This window comes from Bufo bufo, chromosome 7 (assembly GCF_905171765.1).
Source record: "Bufo bufo chromosome 7, aBufBuf1.1, whole genome shotgun sequence".
Classification (NCBI taxonomy): domain Eukaryota; kingdom Metazoa; phylum Chordata; class Amphibia; order Anura; family Bufonidae; genus Bufo; species Bufo bufo.
Window position 1 is genome coordinate 184,503,738 of NC_053395.1, and position 22,156 is coordinate 184,525,893.

Here is a 22,156-nt window from a genome sequence, read left to right on the forward strand (position 1 = left end):
ATGACGTCCGTGTGCATTCCGTATTTTCCAGAACAGCTGGGCCCCTGAGAGAACAGTCCTACTATCCTTGTCCGTAATGTGGACAATAATAGCAGGCGTTCTATTTTTTTTGTGGAACGGACTTACGGAAATAGAAGGCACACGGTGTAACTTCCGTTTTTTTTTTGCAGACCCATTCAAATGAATGGTTCCGCAAATAACCCGAACGGACACGGAAAGACAATATTCGTGTGCATGAGGCATTTATGCTGCAGACTTCCGCCGTGTATTTCACCTTCTGCAATGCAGTAGCGATACGGGATAAAAAAATGCAAATCTGCTTTTCTGCAACAAAAGCGACAGGATTGGGCGCAGCCGCTGATATTCTGCGCTGACTCTCTGTGGGCAGCTGTACCTTTTGGCTTCCTTCAAAAGGAGGATTTATTTTGTGTTCATGGCCTGTAAAAAATGCCACAAATTTTACGTTTTTATGGCATATATTTTTTTTATTAACATTCCCCCTCCTAAAAACCCTTCCTGAAACCATGACACCTCTGCACATCATGCGACCTCCAGCATGTGGACAGTCTCTGGCCCTATGTCTATACGGCCATTTTTAATGCCGATGCGCACGCAGGGCCTTCCCAGCAACCAACGCTCGGCGCAGGCCCCGGGAAGCCTTCGGCGGCGCTCGTGCCCGCACATCGCTCTCATTGTCTGCGATAGTAAACAGAAGGGGCGCGCACGTCACGCACAGCCTCACAGGAAGCCCGCGTAGTCTCGGGGAGAGAAGGAAAAAAAAAAGGAAAGAGAACCCAATGACTGACAAGCGCCTCGGCCAATAGGAACCGAGCATCCGCCCCTCTACGACCAATGACGCGGGAGGAGAAAGGCGGGTCTTCCGTACGTCTGACGTCACACGTCCCCCGTACTGGCTGCAAGCCCCACCTTTTGTGTTTCCCGCACCGTCAATCAAAATAGGAAAAAAAAACGCGCCTGGTTCTCTCCGTCCGCAGCGCGCCTGTGATTATACACTCTAATCATGTTACGCGTCTAATAAAGCGACCGCGGCCTGCGCAGCCCTGCCCGCCCGGGCCTGGTGGCTTTCATCTTGTGGATTGTATTTTTTTTTTTTTTATATCCTGCCACAAACACAATGACCGGTACGTAACAAAAAAAAAAAAAATCACCCGCCCGCACGTCTTTCAGGGGGGGGAGAAGAGGGGGGAAAAAGAGCGCGAAGAGGCTCGCCGCGCACTGTGGGGAGGGAAGCGGGGCCGTGTAGGTGAGGAAGGCAGCGCGAGAGCGAGGAGGAGGAGGGGGGAGAAACCCCGCAGGCTTCAGTCATGGCGCTTGATTCTGTCATTTTGTGTCTCCTCAGCTCCTGAACAGCCCGTTAAGAGAGAGGAAATGGCCGCCATGGAGGTTGACGGGCAGAGCGAGTATCTGCAGCACGGCAACAGCAGCGACGAGAGCGACCAAGGCGGCGGCGGTGGTGGCGGCCAGGTAAGGACTAGGCCTCAGCGGCATCATGTCGGCCCCGGGCCTCTCCGTGGCGCTCTCTCCCCCTCCCGGGCGTGGGCGGCGGGCACATTACACGGGCACAGGCAAGGCGTAGAGGGCACAGGGCACTAAAAGACACCAAAATAAAGCCCACAAGAAGCGTTACTTCCTGTGTCGGCTCCGGAGGAACGGCCACCCACTTCTCCCCATAGGTACCCGCCCATTGTGGGTAGGACGCTCCGCCGTCAGCGCTCCCTGTGCCTGGTAGCTACCTCGGTGAGGGACGATGCCGGAGCGGTAAGTAATGAGCCGCGGCTGGATCATAGACAACCCCCCTAGGGGGAGGGAGGGAGGGCAGATGTCCTCCTGAACCCCCCACCCCTCTACCTCCCCGGCTCTCCCTCCCACCGCTCCTCCTCCCTGGTGGCCGGCTCTGGAGGGGGGTCACCCCAGTCATGTCTATTGCCCCCCTGATGCCAGCCCTGCCCGGTTGATTACAGTGGTGCCAGCTCAGTTGGAGGGCACCTGCCTCTGCATAGGGGGAGGGGGACAAGTGTCTCACCTTTGTGTTATAGCATGCACCTGCAGGTTTTGGGCTTCGTTTACACTGATGCATTGACCTTGGGACACAGTGTCATCTCCATTTACTGCAGGCTGGCTGTTGTCCCCGGTCAGCCCACAGCCTTGACCGACAGGGCAGCCTTTGTGATCTCTGCGTCCCAAACAGCTATGGTGACAGCATGCTGAGACTTGTGGTTCCACAAGCCTGTATAGGCCGCAGTGGTACATGGCTGTGGGGTAAATGGCAGTCGTTGTACAATGTAAAGTTCTGCACTTTTCTGATGCGCTTTTGCTTCAGTCCAGGCAGATCTGGACTCTGATTCGCAGCCTAAAGGAGGCTGAGCTGCTGCGTTCACACCGTCGGATCCGTTCTACGGTCTGCAAATACTACTGGCCGTGTGACATCTGCATTTTGTTGCCGACCCGTTGTCTTCAATGTTCTATCTTTTTTGTAACTGAGATAAGGATGCGGATAATGAATGAATCCACAGCAAAAAGCGGATGTCCCGTGGCCAGCGCCCGCATTTTGCGGACCACAAAGCGGATACGGTTGTATGAACTTGTAGCTTTAAAGCGGTTGTCTCACTTCAGCAAATGGACATTTATAATGTAGACAGATTTAATACCAGGCACTTACTAATGTATTGTGATTGTCCATATTGCCTCTTTTGCTGGCTGGATTCATTTTCCCATCTCATTATACACTGCTTGTATCCATTGTTACGACCGCCCTGTAATCCAGCAGCTGTGGTCGTGCTTGCACACTATAGGAAAAGGTTCCGGCCTGTCTGATGGCTGTGACCGAAGGAGTGCGCATAGTCAAGCACTTTTTCCTATAGTGTGCAAGCACGACCACCGTTGCTGGATTGCAGGGTGGTCATAACCATGGAAACGAGCAGTGTATAATGTGATGGGAAAATGAATCCAGCCAGCAAAGGAAGCAATATGGACAATCACAATACATTAGTAAGTGCCTGGTATTAACTTTTTCTACATGATAAATACCATTTGCTGAAGTGAGACAACCCCTTTAGGCCTCTTGCACATGAACGTGTGTGCCCCGTGGCCGTGCTGCGCCCCCTGCAAATTGCTGGCCGCAATGCACGAACACCAACCGTGGGGCAGCAGATCGCGGACCCATTCACTTTAATGGGTCCGCGATCCGCCCGTTCGCCAAAAAGATAGGACATGTTCTATCTTTTTGCAGAACAGAAGTACGGGACTAAACCCCACGGAAGCACTCCGTAGGGTTCCATTCCGTGCTTTCGTTCCGGATTTGCGGACCCATTCAAGTGATGTGGAATGCACACGGAACGGCGCCCGTGTATTGCGGATCCGCAATATGGTCACGGAGTGCACACGTTCGTGTGAAAGAGGCCATAATCACATAAATCCCTAAGGGGAAATTTATCGACGTAGGTATATTTGAGGTTAGGTTTAAAGGGGTTTTCCGTGTTGTGCAGTGGCCACTTCCAGGTTCATGCACCAAACATTGGGCACTTAATCCTAGCCGGCATGCGCGAGTCTGAATCTCTCACTAGTGCTTTGGCCAGAGAGTCGGACTTTCGCATGCATTGCGGGTTTCCCCCCCAGGTTAGGAACAAATGGCCGATGTGTGGCACGTGATTCCGGAAGTGGCCGCCACACAGGAATGTGGCACAACCTGGATAACCCCTTTTAAGATCTGATATGCTATATTAACCTGAGCCAAATTGATGGCCATGGCACATGGTTTATATAAATTCAGCGGAAGTGCGAGATTGTTTCGCCTATTAGAGTTGTGACCGTCTGCGACTTATTTTGCCACATTTTTAAAAGTCACACTTTATAAATGTAACTTGTAAAGTAAAACCTGACCAACTTCCCCCTTCACTTCTGAAAATGCTGTGGCGCAGCTCGCCAAAAGTCACAAAATCCTATATGTGGCAGAACTCGCAACATCTTTACACCACAATACTAGCACCAGATTAATGTCCCCCCACAGTTTACTTTATTAGATGAGGTATTTGTAACCTGTCCGTGGAAGGTAATCTGAGGCTGTTATCTGAAATGGAGCTTCCTCTGCATTCGTGGTCTGTGATCTCTTGTGAGACGTCGTGGTTTTGCTTGCAGCATTTTGTCATGTGTATAATAACCATGTACGATACTGGTCATGTCTATGGCACTAAGTGAATGATCTAGGAGAATTGTTCTGTCCAACTCCCAGGACCTTTTCTCTGTTGCTGATAAAACTGTAGAATTGTAATGTTTTATCAGCTCTCTGGACCAGGAGGCAACGCGTATATGAAGCCTTTTATATTTGTGAAAAATTGCTCCCATTGTTTGATCTCTTTTTATATAATGAGCAGTGACTCGGTAGTGAAACATTTTGTGCTAATGATCTGACGAGACCAAATTGTCCTTTTTAGGGTACTTTCACACTAGCGTTTTTCTTTTCCGGTATTGAGTTCCGTCACAGGGGCTCTATACCGGAAAAAAAAACTGATCAGTTTTATCCTAATGCATTCTGAATGGAGAGAAATCGGTTCAGTCCTGTATTAGTGCCGGATCCGGCATTAAAATTGCCGCATTGGCGGATCCAGTCTGTGCATGCGCAGACCTTTAAAAATGTAAAAAAAAAAAGAAGAAATGATCCAGATCCATCTACAAATGGTTTCCGTTTGCATACAGATTGCTGGAATCCAGCAACGCAAGTATGAAAGTGCCCTTATTGGCAGCTTTAAAGGGGTTATCCGGTACTTTTATACTCATGGGCTATCCTCTGTATAAGCCATAACTATCTGACCAGTGGAGGTGCGGCACCCCCACCAGTCAGCTGTTCTGCAGGAGTTTCTTTTACTCGGGATCCTCCATATTAGAATGCCATAATGGGGTATTTCAAAATAGCCTTTCTAAATAGACAGCCCCTTTTAAAGGGGTATTTACAGGTGTTCTTTTAACAAAACTATTAGGGTAAGGCCACATTGATCGGCATTGGGGCGTGCAAATCACAGTACTGAGATGAGTGGCTGCATGATTTCACCAGAATTCAGCTGGTTTTCCCACATAACCATGTGCCTGTTAAAGGGAATGTGTGATCAGAAAATGACCTATTGTTTAAAGGGGTTGTCTGATGCTCACCTTTGCCCGGCGTTTTATTGTGCAGGACAAAGGCTTTTTCTGGAGATCCGGTGACGTAGCGGGCTCTACATAGGGACTGCTAGGCGGAGGCTTCTGCCCAGCAGTGAGCCCGGTGACGTCAGATGCTAATAAGCGGGCTTTAGCGTTGCCCTAGCCTTTAAAATGGCTAAAGCCCGCGCATCAGAGCTAGTGACATCACCGGCAACACTGCTAGGTGGAAGCCTCTGCCTAGCAGTTTACCAAAGTAAACAAAAAAGCCCTTGCCCTGTGCAATATATGCAGATGTTGTCCCTGGTCAGATTCAAACCTAGGACCCCAGCGCTGCAAGGCACCAATGCTAACCACTGAGCCATCGTGCTGCTGCAATTTTGACACTGGCCACTAGACCAATGTCCAGGCCCCTCATATAGCTTATACTTACCCCGCTTCCCGGCACCTGCATATCTCCGGCCACGGGGGGAGCAGCCGATAACAGGCCGCAACAGGGACTATTCTCCCTGCTTGTCCCCCTTGCATCCTGCTATTGGCTGCCCCGCTGTCACCGGATGTATTGATCTGTGCGATGGGGAGTTCCAGCAGCAGCTATTAAGTCTAGTGGCCAGTGTGAAATTTGCAAGATTATCGTATTTTTCATTTTATAAGGCCCCCCCCCTCCAAAAAAAAAAAAGAGGGGAGCACTTGTCTGATGTAAAAACCTAGATTTAAACAATTTGTAATTTATTGATGACACATTCCCTTTAACAGTTTTATGGTTGCCTGTTTTTTGGGTGAAAAAGCAGTTTCCCATATGAAAACCTTTTCTTTTTGGCCTATAAAACTGCATGTTTTGCTTTTTTCCATGCATTTTTTTTTCTGTTTGGCCACTACTAGGGATTGACCAACTATCGGTTTTACCGATATTATCGGCCGATATTCAGGATTTTGACCGTTATCGGTATCGGCATCTATTTTGCCGATATTCCGATAACGTATTGGGAACACAGATCGCGCTGCTCTCAGCGCTCTCCGTGTTCCCTCAGCAGCACAGGGGAGAAGGAAGCAGTGTCTCCCTCCCCCTGTGATGCTGCTGCCGCCAATGAGAGGAGAGAAGACAAGAGGAGGGGAGGGGCTGTGGCCACTGCGCCACCAATGATGTTAACTCACTCATTCATTCAAATTGAACAGGAGGCGGGAGCTGGCTGCAGAATCACATAGCCGGCTCCTGACATCTATGAGCAGTAGCTGCGATCCGCTGTAGTTAACCCCTCGGGTGCTGCGGATCGCAGCTACCGCTCATAGAGCTCGGGAGACGGCTATGTGATTCTGCAGCCAGCTCCCGCCTCCTGTATATGAATAAATGAGAGATTTATGTTCATTGGTGGCGCAGTGTGCCCCCCCTCACCCCAGAATTAAAAACATTGGTGGCGCAGTGCGCCGCCCCCCCCCCAGTTTTAATAATTGGTGGCAGTGGCCACAGGGTCCCCTCCTCCGATCGGAGCCCCAGCTGTGTAAGCCTGGGGCTCCAATCGGTTACCATTGAAGCCCTGGCTGCCATGTTCAGCTCCATGCTGCTGTGTGCACAAAGCACAGGGCAGCAGGGACAGTGTGAGATCCTAATTACCCTGATAGAGATCTATCAGGGTGAATAGGACAAGGGTTCTAAGGGGGCTAAAAGTTAGTAAAAAAATAAAAAAATAAAATCCAAAATATTAAGTATAAATGAAAGAAAGATTTACAAAAAAAAAACAACTACACATTAACAATAAAAATATTCATTTTCAGCAGATTTGTGTAGGATTTTATTTATTTTTTCAAAAATGAAATTTCACAGAATATCGGTATAAATTATCGGCTATCGGCCTTAAAGTTCACAAATTATCGATCCCTAGCCACTACCATTTTATTCATGGCTTTTTCCCCTATAGAGAAGGTCATGTGAAACTGAAAACTCCTTAAAATAAAAAGCCAGGAGCTACAAAATGTTTTTTAAAAGAAGCCAAAAAAACAAAAAAAAAAAAACACCAGTAGCAAAAAAAATAAAAAGCTAGTTTGTCTTGGGTTTCATCTTTCCCATAGATGTTCAGCTAACGTCTGGAGCTGGTGTTTTAACCAGTGCTGGAAAGGCCACCAAAAACCCACCCTTACATTTACCCAGGTACTAGACATTCAATAGCAATTTGCATGGGAAAATTCAGCCTTCTCACACAAACAAACAATAATGGCTACACATTTGTCATTTTATTTAAGCTTAAACTTTGTTAATTTGGGATTTCCTATGAATTTATTAATGAAATATGTAGTTTATTTGATGCAGTAGAATAATAATTATTCTTGCAACTCATGAAAGGGATCAAACTTTTTTTCAGATCCCACAGAGTGGCCCGACCATTGTAGTGATTATACTAAGGCTAATTTCACATTAGCGGTTTCAATTCCGCTATTGAGATCAGTCATAGGATCTCAATAGCGGAAGAAAACGCTTCAATTTTGTCTCCATTCATTGTCAATGTCCCCAGTCAACAGGATGTTGATGTGAATGCACCCAGAAGCTGTGCAGCTGTAATCATGAGGTGGGGACCAGGTAAGTATGACCACCTCTGCGGATCCAACCACACTCAGATGTCTGGAAAAAAAAAAAAGTATCGGGCCCATTTTTTGTTTTGGATTTTTTTTCCCCCCCCCCTTCCCACATTCCAATAGCCATATGAAGGATTTTATTTTTGCAGGCTAAGGCTACATGCACACGACCGCACGTGTTTTGCGGTCCGCAAATTGCGGATCAGCGAGAATAAAAAAAATGGATGACATACGTATGCCATCCATATTTTGGTTTTGTATCCTATCTGCAAAAAAAAGGAACGGAAACAAACAACGTTCGTGTGCATGTAGCTTGAGTTGTATTTTTTTTTTTAAGGGCACCATTTAATTTACCATGTCTGTTATTGGAAAGCAGGAAAAAAAAATATTTGTGGGGTTAGGGTACTTTCACACTAGCGGTTTTCTTTTCTGGTATTGAGTTCTGTCACAGGAGCTCAATACCAGAAAAAAACTGATCGGTTTTACCCTAATGCATTCTGAATGGAGAGCAATTCGTTCAGGATGCATCAGTTCAGTCCCTTTTACGTTTTGTGGACGGAGAAAATACCGCAGCATGCTCTATGGCCAAAAATACCGAACACATGCCGGATCTGGCATTAATTTACATTGAAGTGTATTAGTGCCTGATCCGGCATTAAGTGTTCCAGCAAGACGGTGTGCATGCACAGACCTTTAAAAATGCAAAAAAATAATATAATACCGGATGAGTTTTTCCGGATGACACCGGAGAGATGGATTTGGTATTTCAATGCATTTGTCACAGATCTGCATCCGGATCCGTCTGACAAAGGCCATCAGTTTGCTTCCGGATTGCCGGATCCAGTAGGCATTTCCGGCAGCCGCAAGTGCGAAAGTACCTTTTAAATAAAAAAAAAAAAAAAAAAAAAACAGTTCCGCCAAGGTTTTTGGGGTTTTGTCATCACGGCATTCACTGTGTGCTAAAAATGACATAATGTTCTTATTCTGTGGCTCAATATAAATACAGCGATACCAAACTTGTATAGTTTTTTTTTTTTTTTTTTTGTAAAAAATAATAATTTACACTCACATTTTTTGACAGCCATAACTTTTTATATTTCCCCTGCATAACGGAAACGGGACAGATCTGTTATGCAGCCCATAGACTTCTATTATGACGGAATGAATAACGGAATACCTCTAAAGGCATTCAGTCATAGAATTGCGTTAGGGTCCGTGGGAACGGAATCCATAACGCAATTCACCTTTAACCAACAAACGAAGTGTGAACGAATTTCAAAATATGAAATTCGCTCATCTCTAATGTTCACCGCACAGGAATTTTTAAAAAATATTTTAATAGTTCAGACATTTTAGGGTGACTTGATGATTGTTTATTTTATTGTTAATATATTTTTATATGTAAAATAGAGAAAGAGGTGATTTCAACTTATTAGTCCCCTTAGGGGGGCTGGAACCTGGGATCTTTTGATCCTGTGTCCTCTTCACCCTAATAGGCATCTGTTAGGGCAGAGGTCGTAATAACTCCCTGGAAAAAGTCCAATACGCCTTAGACTTTTTCCCCACATTCATCAGCGCAGTGCGCGCCGTGAACGGCACGGGCAGCTCAGCGATGCTGCCTATGACTGAACTGACCAAAAGCAAAGCTCCATACAGTAAGGAGCTTTGCTATTGGTTGGTTTGGGCGGGCGCCGGAGCGATACTGCGCCAAGCAGCAGGGAAAGCCGGCGGGACCTGGAAGGAGGAGGGGCTGGTTCACCGGAGTTTCTTTACAGTAAGGGGGGTGCTGGACAAGGACCTCGGGAAACATGGAGGCAGAGGAGCTGAAGAGGACTCCTCAGAGGTGACAAAGAGCCCCGGATATCAAGGTGACAGCAGCGTGTAATGCAGTGTGTGATCATCACTGCACCATACTAGGGCTGCAGTAAACGATTATTTCTGTAATCGAGTATTCAATCGATTATTTTTTACGATTATTATTTTTTTTAAAATCTTTGTCATTTTTCAATAACAAGACAACGTATAACACAATAGTGTACATCAGAGAGTATAGTACAAATAAAGATCATTAGGACCTAGCTCCGATTTTTAAGCTAAATGGTCATAAGATCAACCCCAAGACCTTGGGGTGACATGTATTTTTTTACGATTAATCGAGTAATCGAATAAGAAAAAATGAATAGACTGTTTAACTTTTTAAACTCATCAGACCCCCTGCCATCAGCTCCGTTCCAACAGTGCCTTCAGCTCTCCCCCACCCCAGTGCCTTCAGCTCCATTCCTCCAGTGACATCAGCCCCTCCATGCCCTCCATTGCCATATCCCCCACTCCCCCAGTGCCATCAGATCAGCCCCTCCATGTCCCCCAGTGCCATCAGAATGTGAACCCTTTGGAATGATATGGATTTCTGCACAAATTGGTCATAAAATGTGATCTGATCTTCATAGACAACTAGTAACACAAAGAATTAAATGTTACCATGTTTTTATTGAACACACCATTTAAACATTCACAGTGCAGGTGGAAAAAGTATGTGAACCCTTGGATTTAATAACTGGTTGAACCTCCTTTGCAGCAATAACTTCAACCAAACGTTTCCTGTAGTTGCAGATCAGACGTGCACAACGGTCAGGAGTAATTCTTCACCATTCCTCTTTACAGAACTGTTTCAGTTCAGCAATATTCTTGGGATGTCTGGTGTGAATCGCTTTCTTGAGGTCACGCCACAGCATCTCAATCGGGTTGAGGTCAGGACTCTGACTGGGCCACTCCAGAAGGCGTATTTTCTTCTGTTTAAGCCAGGGCTGGCCAACCTGCGGCTCTCCAGCTGTTGTAAAACTACAATTCCCACCATGCCATGCTGTAGACTGATAGCTGTAGGCTGTCTGGGCATGCTGGGAGTTGTAGTTTTGCAACAGCTGGAGAGCCGCAGGTTGGCCAGCCCTGGTTTAAGCCATTCTGTTGATTTACTTCTATGCTTTGGGTCGTTGTCCTGTTGCAACACCCATCTTCTGTTGAGCTTCAGTTGGTGGACAGATGGCCTTAAGTTCTCCTGCAAAATGTCTTGATAAACTTGGGAATTCATTTTTCCTTCGATGATAGCAATCCGTCCAGGCCCTGACGCAGCAAAGCAGCCCCAAACCATGATGCCCCCACCACCATACTTAACAGTTGGGATGAGGTTTTGATGTTGGTGTGCTGTGCCTCTTTTTCTCCACACATAGTGTTGTGTGTTTCTTCCAAACAACTCAACTTTGGTTTCATCTGTCCATAGAATATCTTGCCAGTACTGCTGTGGAACATCCAGGTGCTCTTGTGAAAACTGTAAATGTGCAGCAATGGTTTTTTTTGGACAGCAGTGGCTTCATCTGTGTATCCTCCCATGAAATCCATTCTTGTTTAGTGTTTTACGTATCGTAGATTCGCTAACAGGGATGTTAGCATATGGCCTCATGCACACGACCGTTTTTCGGGTCCGCGTCCGAGCCGCAGTTTTTGCGGCTCAGGTGCGGACCCATTCACTTCAATGGTGCTTGTAAAGATGCGGACAGCACTCAGTGTGCTGTCCGCATCTGTTGCACCGTTCCGTGGCCCCGCAAAAATATAGCATGTCGTCTTGTCTGTTTTGCGGACAAGAATAGGCATGTCTACAATGGGCAGCCCGTTCCGTTCCACAAATTGCGGAAGGCACACGGGCGGCTTCCATTTTTTGCGGACCACAAAAAAAGGCACGGTCGTGTGCATGAGGCCTATGCCAGAGACTTTTGTAAGTCTAAGGCCTCATGCACACGACCGTTTTTTTTTTTTGCGGTCCACAAAAACGGGGTCCGTAGGTCAGTTATCCGTGTCCGTTTTTTCTTCCGTGGGTCTTCCTTGATTTTTAGAGGATCCACGGACATGAAGGAAAAAGTCGTTTTGGTGTCTGCTTGGCCGTGCGGAGCCAAACGGATCCGTCCTGATTTACAATGCAAGTCAATGGGGACGGATCCGTTTGACGTTGACACAATATGGTGCAATTGCAAACGGATCCGTCCCCCATTGACTTTCAATGTAAAGTCAGGAGTCCCTATTATACCATTGGATCAGAATTTTCTCCAATCCGATGGTATATTTTAACTTGAAGTGTCCCCATCACCATGGGAACGCCTCTGTTAGAATATACCATCGGATTTGAGTTAGATCGTGAAAACTCATATCCGACAGCATATTCTAACACAGAGGCGTTCCCATAGTGATGGGGACGCTTCAAGTTAGAATATACTACGAACTGTGTACATGACTGGTGCCTGGCAGCACCCGATCTCTTACAGGGGGCTGTGATCCGCACAATTAACCCCTCAGGTGCCGCACCTAAGGGGTTAATTGTGCGTATCATAGCCCCCTGTAAGAGATCAGGTGCTGCCAGGCAGGAGGGGGCACACCCCCCTCCCTCCCCAGTTTTAAATTCATTGGTGGCCAGTGTGCCCCCCCTCCCTCCCCTGTATTACTGTACATTCATTGGTGGCCAGTGGGCCCCCCTCCTTCATCATTGGTGGCAGCGGAGAGTTCCGATTGGAGTCCCAGTTTAATCGCTGGGACTCCGATCGGTAACCATGGCAACCAGGACGCTACTTCAGTCCTGGTTGCCATGGTTACTTAGCAATTTTAGAAGCATTATACTTACCTGCGATGTCTGTGACCGGCCGGGCGCTCCTCCTACTGGTAAGTGAAAGGTCTGTGCGGCGCATTGCTTATAGCACAGACCTGTCACTTACCAGTAGGAGGAGCGCCCGGCCGGTCACAGACATCGCAGGTAAGTGTAATGCTTCTAAAAATTGCTAAGTAACCATGGCAACCAGGACTGCAGTAGCGTCCTGGTTGCCATGGTTACCGATCGGAGCCCCAGCGATTAAACTGGGACTCCGATCGGAACTCTCCGCTGCCACCAAGGGGGGGGGGGATTTTAATTAGGGGAGGGGGCGGGGCCGCACTGGCCACCAATGAATGTACAGTAATACAGGGGAGGGAGGGGGGCCCACTGGCCACCAATGAATGTACAGTAATACAGGGGAGGAAGGGAGGGGGGGGGCACACTGACCACCAATGAATTTAAAACTGGGGAGGGAGGGGGGTGTGCCCCCTCCTGCCTGGCAGCACCTGATCTCTTACAGGGGGCTATGATACGCACAATTAACCCCTTAGGTGCGGCACCTGAGGGGTTAATTGTGCGGATCACAGCCCCCTGTAAGAGATCGGGTGCTGCCAGGCAGCAGGGGGCAGTCATGTACACAGTTCTTAGTATATTCTAACTTGAAGCGTCCCCATCACTATGGGAACGCCTCTGTGTTAGAATATACTGTCGGATCTGAGTTTTCACGAAGTCAATGGGTCCGCAGAGAATCACGGAAAATGGAACAACGGCCATGGATGCACACAACGGTCGTGTGCATGAGGCCTTAACCCCTTAAGGACACAGCCTTTTTACACCTTAGGACCAGGCCATTTTTTGAAAATCTGACCAGAGTCCCTTTAAGTGCTGATAACTTTAAAACGGTTTGACTTATCCAGGCCGTTCTGAGATTGTTTTTTCGTCACATATTGTACTTCATGACACTGGTAAAATGGAGTCAAAAAAAAAATTTTTTTTGCACCAAAAAATACCTAATTTAACAAAAATTTGAAAAAAATTAGCAAATTTCAAAGTTTCAGTTTCTCTACTTCTGTAATACATAGTAATACCCCCAAAAATTGTGATGACTTTACATTCCCCATATGTCTACTTCATGTTTGAATTGTTTTGGGAATGATATTTTATTTTTTGGGGATGTTATAAGGCTTAGAAGTTTAGAAGCAAATCTTGAAATTTTTCCGAAATTTACAAAAACTCAATTTCTAGGGACCAGTTCAGGTCTCAAGTCACTTTGCGAGGCTTACATTATAGAAACCACCCAAAAATGACCCCATCTAAGAAACTACACCCCTCAAGGTATTCAAAACTGATTTTGCATACGTTGTTAACCCTTTAGGTGTTGCACAAGAGTTATTGGCAAATAGGGAGGAAATTTGAGAATTTCATTTTTTTGTCTAATTTTTCATTTTAACCCATTTTTTCCACTAACAAACCAAGGGTTAACAGCCAAACAAGACTGTATCTTTATTGCCCTGACTCTGCCATTTACAGAAACACCCAATATGTGGCCGTAAACTACTGTACGGCCACACAGCGGGGCGTAGAGTGAAAGGTGCGCCGTTTGGTTTTTGGAAGGCTGATTTTTATGGACTGGTTTATTTACACCATGTCCCATTTGAAGCCCCCTGATGCACCCCTAGAGGAGAAACTCCCTAAAAGTGACCCCATCTAAGAAACTACACCCCTCAAGGTATTCAAAACTGATTTTACATACGTCGTTAACCCTTTAGGTGTTGCACAAGAGTTATTGGCAAATGGCGATGAAATTTGAGAATTTCATTTTTTTGCCTAATTTTCCATTTTAACCCATTTTTTCCACTAACAAAGCAAGGGTTAACAGCCAAACAAGACTGTATCTTTATTGCCCTGACTCTGCTGTTTACAGAAACACCCCATATGTGGCCGTAAACTACTGTACGGGCACACAGCGGGGCGTAGAGTGAAAGGTGCGCCGTTTGGTTTTTGGAGGGCTGATTTTGCTGGACTGTTTTTTTGGCACCATGTCCCATTTGAAGCCCCCCTGATGCACCCCTAGATTATAAACTCCATAAAAGTGACCCCATCTAAGAAACTACACCCCTCAAGGTATTCAAAACTGATTTTACAAACTTTGTTAACCCTTTAGGTGTTGCACAAGATTTAATGGAAAATAGAGATACAATTTCAAAATTTCACTTTTTTGGCAGATTTTCCATTTTAATATTTTTTTTCCAGTTACAAAGCAAGGGTTAACAGCCAAACAAAACTCATTATTTATGGCCCTAATTCTGTAGTTTACAGAAACACCCCATATGTGGTCGTAAACAGCTCTACGGGCACATGGCAGGGCGCAGAAGGAAAGGAACACCATATGGTTTTTGGAAGGCATATTTTGCTGGACTGGTTTTTTTGACACCATGTCCCATTTGAAGCCCCCCTGATGCACCCCTAGAGTAGAAACTCCAAAAAAGTGACCCCATTTTAGAAACTACGGGATAGGGTGGCAGTTTTGTTGGTACTAGTTTAGGGTACATATGATTTTTGGTTGCTCTATATTACACTTTTTGTGCGGCAAGGTAACAAGAAATAGCTTTTTTGGCACCGTTTTTTTTTTATTTACAACATTCATCTGACAGGTTAGATCATGTGGTAATTTTATAGAGCAGGTTGTCACGGACGCGGAGATACCTAATATGTATACAATTTTTTTTATTTATGTACGTTTTACACAATGATTTCATTTTTAAAACCAAAAAAATGTTTTAGTGTCTCCATAGTCTAAGAGCCATAGTTTTTTCAGTTTTTGGGCGATTATCTTAAGTAGGGTCTCATTTTTTGCGGGATGAGATGACGGTTTGATTGGCATCTATTTTGGGGTGCATATGACTTTTTGATTGCTTGCTATTACACTTTTTGTGACGTAAGATGACAAAAAATGGCTTTTTTTACACCGTTTTTATTTTTATTTTTTTACGGTGGTCATCTGAGGGGTTAGATCATGTGATATTTTTATAGAGCCGGGCGATACGGACGCGGCGATACCTAATATGTATACTTTTTTTTTATTTATGTAAGTTTTACACAATGATTTCATTTTTGAAACAAAAAAAATCATGTTTTAGTGTTTCCATAGTCTAAGAGCCATAGTTTTTTCAGTTTTTGGGCGATTATCTTGGGTAGGGTATGATTTTTGCGGGATGAGATGACGGTTTGATTGTTACAATTTTGGCGTACATGCGACTTTTTTGATCACTTTTATTACCTTTTTTGGGAAGTAAGGTGGGCAAAATTTCAATTTCATCATAGTTTTTTATTTTTTATTTTTATGGTGTTCACCGTTCGGGTAAAGTAACATGACCGTTTTATAGATCAGGTCGTTACGGACGCGGCGATACCAAACATGTGTAGGGAATTTTATTTTTTTCATTTTTTATCAGTGATAAATGTGTTTTTTTGATTTTTACTTTTTTTTCACTTTTATTCACTTTTTTTTGACCCAGACCCACTTGGTTCTTGAAGATCCAGTGGGTCTGATGTCTGAATAATACAGTACAGTACAATATATATTGTTCTGTACTGTATTTTACTTACACTGAACAGATCTATGCCATTCAGCACAGATCTGTTCAGCACCATGGACAGCAGGACGCCTGAGAGGCGTCCTGTTGCCATGGGAACCTTCCCCGTCTGCTCAGTACTGCTCAGAACTTCGCAGACGGGGAAGGGTAAGGAGGGGATCTCTCGGGGGGCTCTCTGGGGGCTCTCTCCCTCCCCATCGGGGGGCTGCAAAGGCACAGCAGCCCCCCGATGGGAGAGGGAGGGAGCTCCCTGCGCTGTTAACCTTTTCCATACAGCGGTCCGTACGGACCGCTGTATGGAAAGGGTTAAACGGCTGACATCGCATCGCAGATGTCAGCCGTTTATACCAGGGTGCCAGCAATGTGCTGGCACCCTGGTATCCCCACTAGACACCAACGATTATACAAGGGGAGGCGGGCGGGGGATCGCGATCCCGCCTGCCGCACCGCCCGCCTCCCGCACCGCCCACACCGCCCGCAACCCTCCCCCTGCACCTCCCGCCACCATAAAAATCATTCGGGGGTGCAGGGGGGGGTAAATAAAACTTTTTTTATGGCATATAAAGTTTCTGATCCCTGCGGTCAGGGACTGCGGGGACCAGAAACTTCAGAAATCGCAGCAAACCGCAGGTCTGAATTGACCTGCGGTTTGCCGCGATCGCCGACATGGGGGGGTCACGGGACCCCCCCGCGCATTTAGCCTAGGTGCCTGCTCGATGATTTGAGCAGGCACCGGGTTCCGATCACTGCCAGCCGCACGGCAGTGATCGAAAATACACAGGGCGTACATGTACGCCCTGTGTCCTTAAGTACCAGGGCACAAGGGCGTACCTGTACGCCCTATGTCCTTAAGAGGTTAAGCTGACACTCTAGGATTCTTATTCACCTTATTGAGCAGTCTGCGCTGTGCTCTTGCGGTCATCTTTACAGGACGGCCACTCCTAGGGAGAGTAGCAGCAGTGCTGAACTTTCTCCATTTATAGACAATTTGTCTTACCGTGGACTGATTAACATTAAGGCTTTTGGAGATACTTTTATAACCCTTTCCAGCTTTATGCAAGTCAACAATTCTTAATCGTAGGTATTTTGAGAGCTCTTTTGTGCAAGGCATCATTCACATCAGGCAATGCTTCTTGTGAAAAGCAAACCCAGAACTGGTGAATTTTTTTTATAGGGCAGGGCAGCTGTAACCAACACCTCCAATCTCGTCTCATTGATTGGCTGACACCTCAATGCAATTAGCTCTTGGAGATGTCATTAGTCTAGGGGTTCACATACTTTTTCCACCTGCACTGTGAATGTTTACATGGTGTGTTCAATAAAAACAAGGTAACATTTAATTCTTTGTGTGTTATTGGTTTAAGCAGACTGTGATTGTCTATTGTTGTGACTTAGATGATCAGATCACATGTTATGACCAATTTGTGCAGAAATCCATATCATTCTAAAGGGTTCACATACTTTTTCTTGCAAATGTACTTGCCTTTCCTGTAGGGGCGCCGCTCCACAGCTCCTTCCTCCTCTTCTCCGCGAGCTGCACTATGACCTGACGATGTCAGGATCCAGTGCAGCGCTGTACGGGCCGGTGGGTGACCACTGAGCGGTAAGCAATAGCAAGTGCTTCACTCCCGCTCCGTGGCCACATGACACAAACGAATCCTCGATGCAAAAAATCTGATGTTGTTTAGATTAGTATTGGTTCCCCTGCATAAATATCCACCTCTTAGACAACGTTCACACCACCGCTATTTATTTCTGTTCTGCTCCGTTAGATGAGCAGAGCAACAAAAATAACAGAAGTGCTGTATCGGGCACGTAAGGCTTGGTTTTTGTGATAGGTTCAACGTACACAAAAACCATATACATTAACGGATGCCTCACAGATGCCATACTGTGGCATCCATCACTATGGAGTTCCATTGTAAACAACAAAATACTTTTTTTTATTTGCAGAACTCTGCAGGATGGGAAAGCGTAGTGTACCACATTTTTTCCATCCTGCAAAGTTCAGCAAAAAAAATATGTAGGCCTGACAGGGAAGAAGCTGAACAGACTCCGCCGACTATGATGGGATCCGTTCAGGATCTTTTTACCAGACAATAAAGCCCTGCAAATAATGCTTTTTTTTTGTCTGGTCTTTCAACAGAATCTGCAACAGAGGCTCCAATGCAGATGTGAGCAAGTGTAGTCCTATATATTCAGGGGTGTGGAAATAAAAAAATAAAAAAACTTTTCGAAGGTCCAAAGTGGGGGCTCGATCTACTTGTCCCTTATGACAATCTACTTGTCCTGATGCAAAGAATAATTTTAAATCAAAACCATATTTAAATAAGGTCTTTATTGATAGCAACTTAGAAGACAGGCCCAAAATGTACTGTAGTTCAAACAAACCCAAAAATAGATTGTGAGCTTAAAGCAGAACAGATTTCCAAACGAGAACTGTAGCTTACTTTATCAAAAAACTTGAGTTAACAGAGGCACCCTCATGAACCATCATGGACATGCTTGGTTATGCTAGATGAGCTTGAACTGAACATAACACATAAGGAAAAATTAAATGACAGTGCCTCTGTTATGACAAGTAGGGTTAATTGCGCGGACGGCAGCTCCCTGTCAGAGGTCGGGTGCTGGGAATGTTTCTATAATGTTTGCATTGGTGGGCAGTGCGCCTCCCCCCCGTATTAAAATTATTGGTGGGCAGTGCGCCCCCCCTCCCCCGGTTTTAAAATCATTGGTTGGCACTCCTTCCCCCACTCCATCATTGGTGGCAGTTCCGATCGGTTACCATGGCAGCCAGGATGCTACTGAAGTCCTGTCTGCCATGGTCAGTTGCTCAGCAGCATTATACTTACATGCGCTGTGGCCGCCCGGCGCTCCTTCTTGTAACTCACAGGTCTGTGCGGCGCATTGCTTATGCTTATAGCAATGTGCTGCACACACCTGTGAGTTACAAGAAGAAGCAAAAAATGTCGGAACGCCGGGTGGCCACAAAGCATGTAAGTATAATGCTGCTGAGTAACTGACCATGGCAGACAGGACTTCAGTAGCGTCCTGGCTGCCATGGTAACCGATCGGAGCCCCAGCATTACACTGCTGGGACTCCAATCGGAACTGCTGCTGCCGCCACGAATGATGGAGGGGGGAGGGTGCACTGCCCACCAATGATTTTAATACCAGGGGGGAGGGGGCACTTTCGTACTCCTCCTTGGGTAAAAATGGTCAGGAGTATTTTTACTCTTCTGGAAAAAACATAGTGCGACCTCTGTATTGGGGTGAATAGGATTTTTACACTGTCCCTGCTGAGCTGTGCATTGTGCACACAGCAGCAGGGAGCTTACCATGGCAGGCCTGGAAGACTTCACAAGCGTCCAAGCTGCAATGGTAACCACCAATTGGAGCCCCATGATTTCACTGCAGGGTCTCCAATCGGAAGGCAGAGTGAGCTGAATATCTCTGCTTTACCTCACAGGTGCTTTGATCGGTATTGATCGCGTCACCAAAGTGGGTAAATGACAGGGTTCGGCAGGATTGCCGTTCCCAGTCATTGCAGCTGGGTGACTGCTGTATTATACAGCTGGGCTTGCTGCAGCAGCCAACTCCATACATTCCCTCAATGTAAACTGCAGGTGTCAGAAGAGAGTACACAGTGGAGGCTGCAGGCCGCCCTATGTAGCAGCATTCGAGTGGCAGACTGAGCAAACTCTAGTTATATGCACTGATTGGCAAAGATGAGAGGATGGCAAAAGTCATCCTTAGGAAAAGTCACTGGAGGAGAGTTGGTAACAGAATAGGCAGGTTGTCACCCATGCTTTTTGTTGCTATGCAATGGACTAGCCACCGTTCTGTCTGGTATTTTCTTCAGAAACTTGAAGAAAAACCAGTGGTGTCAGTCATATTGATTGCTGGTGGGAATTCACCACATGCAACGTCGGAGGGAAACTGAGCCGAATCCCCTGCATTATTGTTGCATCATTTGGAATATGCAGTTCAGTTCTGGCCACCAGTTGATAGAAAGGGAACACCCCCATCCTGGTGCCAAGGTAGATTGAGCATGTGCCCTGCTGCATACATTCTCTGAGATAGCCAGAGTAAGGTATTCAACTGTTTCTGACAGCAGAGGTTGCAGTAATGCATTTACGGGTGTCATAGACACTCGTGCAAGAAATTTTGTGCTTTACAAAAAAATATTATGCGTCCAGAACGAGCCCTGTATGAGCACAGCCCGTGTAGTCTGTTCAGTCCCTTCCCTCCACACCATGTGGACAGCTGGAAGTGAATAGACCTCGCAGGCTACATACAGCAATGCAGCTCACCGCTGGAGCCTGGCACTAACTGATGCCCATCTCCTGCTGTAACTGCCGGGATCAGAGAGAACACTGATCCCAGCCACTTAACTCCCTAGAGGCTGTAGTCTATAGTGACTGCAGCATCTACTCAGTTATAAGGAGAGGGATCCCGCTGGCCCCATGCGAACATAATTGTGGGCTGCCTTTACATTTCTATGGCAGCCAGGGGCCTAACAAAAGGCCACAGACAGCCTAATAGACTGCTTGTCCCTGTTAGTAATAGGCTATAATGCATTGGGATATAAGGTAATAATATCTCCTAGTGGGACATTATTTCAAGTACAAAAAAAAATTATAATTGTACTGCCTTTTTCCCCTTTACCATGCAAAAAAATAGAATACACTATTTGTACCCCAAAATTTTGTTGCTAAAAAATAAAAGTTGCTCCACAGAAAACAAGCCCTCATAAGACTACACAGAGAAAAGAACTAGCCACCCAGTGTCTTATTTCATACCCTTCATCGGCTGAAAATATCCTTAAAACGCTAAGGCCTCATTCACACCTCCATCAAGCGTATCCGGCAAGCTGTTTGGCAACTGTTCTCTAGTTCACTGCCGGATCCCCATTGATTGTACTGAGGTCCGGCAGTGATCCAGACGCTTTCTGCCATAAATACTGGGACAAAAACCTGTGGCATCCAAGGCTTTGTTGTTGTGTGTGTTTTTTGGTTTTTTTTGTCTGACCAAAAACCAGCATTTGTGCAGGATCAGGCAGCCGGATCTGCTTAACGGAGATGTGGACGAGGCCTAATGAGTATTTTTACTCTGCCTGAAAATAGTGCAGCTTCTGTCCAGCAGTCCATTAGAGAAGGAATGAAGTGGCAGAGAGCATGCATGACAGGAACCCTGTTCTTGGGATCAGTTGGGGTCACATCCCCAATTCTCAGTTGGTTATCCCATATCCTGTGGAGAAAGGGTAACTTTAGTACTTGGCACAAACCCTTTGAGCTGTGAATCTTTAATAGTCACTTTAGGAGCTGGAAGAAGGTTTAGATGATTTCTTGAAACAAAATAACTTCAATACTTATGTTCATGTTTGATTGCTGATCCAGTAAAATGTACCTTTTCCTCAGCATGAAAGAGTAGCAGAAATCTTGCAGGGGTGAAGCCTAGCTTTTCTGGTCTGCACTTGCCCACAAATGTTGGAGGGCTGATGCTGCAGGCAGTTGCTATGCAGTCAGTTAGAAAACAGATCAGACAAAACATTTGATCTTTGTGTCGCACACTGTCTGATTTCTTGCAATGGTTGCAAGGTGGCTCTCAACTTAGCTTCTCAAAGTCTCTGCATTGCCCACAGCTTGTCTCCCATCTTCCAGTTCCTGCACTGTTTACATCTAGCTGGCCATGGATGGGGTCACATGCACCCATTGGCTTCATCGTGACATGCTGCTTGTGGGGGACCGGAAGATGGAGACAGCTGGGAGAAGCATGGAGGACTGGAACTTTGTGTGGAGTATCTAAGTATGAATCTTGTGTTTCAGGATGCAGGCTGTGGGCATTAAAGAAAATAACCCTTTCCTTAGGGCTCGTTCACACGACCGTGTGAAGCCCGTGCCCGTGCTGTGGACCGCAAATTGCGGTCTGCAATGCATGGGTACCGACCGTGGCCCAGGCGCATGGGGATCGTAGACCCATTCACTTGAATGGGTCCGTGATCCCTCTGTTCTGCAAAAAGATAGAGCAGGTTCTATCTTTTTGCGGTGCAGAGGAAAGGAACCCCAGAGAGCATTCCGTAGTGTTCTGTTCCATGCTTCCGTTCCGTATTTGCGGACCCATTGAAGTGAATGGGTCCGCATCTGTGATGCGGAATGCACACTGAACTGTGCCCGCGTATTACGGATTCGCAAATACGTCTGCAATACAG

At 46.1% G+C, this 22,156-nt stretch overlaps 1 protein-coding gene across 2 annotated transcripts in view; it reads left to right on the forward strand.

The window, feature by feature from the left end:
• The first annotated feature begins 408 nt into the window (after positions 1-408).
• Positions 409-22,156, forward strand: part of SP3 (Sp3 transcription factor) — a 63,381-nt gene continuing 41,633 nt past the window's right edge. Inside the window, exons 1-2 of one of the 2 annotated variants that reach the window (XM_040439454.1) lie at positions 409-1,142; positions 1,361-1,485. In XM_040439454.1, coding sequence (XP_040295388.1) covers positions 1,136-1,142; positions 1,361-1,485 — 132 coding nt within the window. In that variant the 5' untranslated portion in view covers positions 409-1,135. The remainder of the gene's footprint in view (positions 1,143-1,360; positions 1,486-22,156) is intronic. The other variant, XM_040439455.1, reaches the window with a different exon arrangement.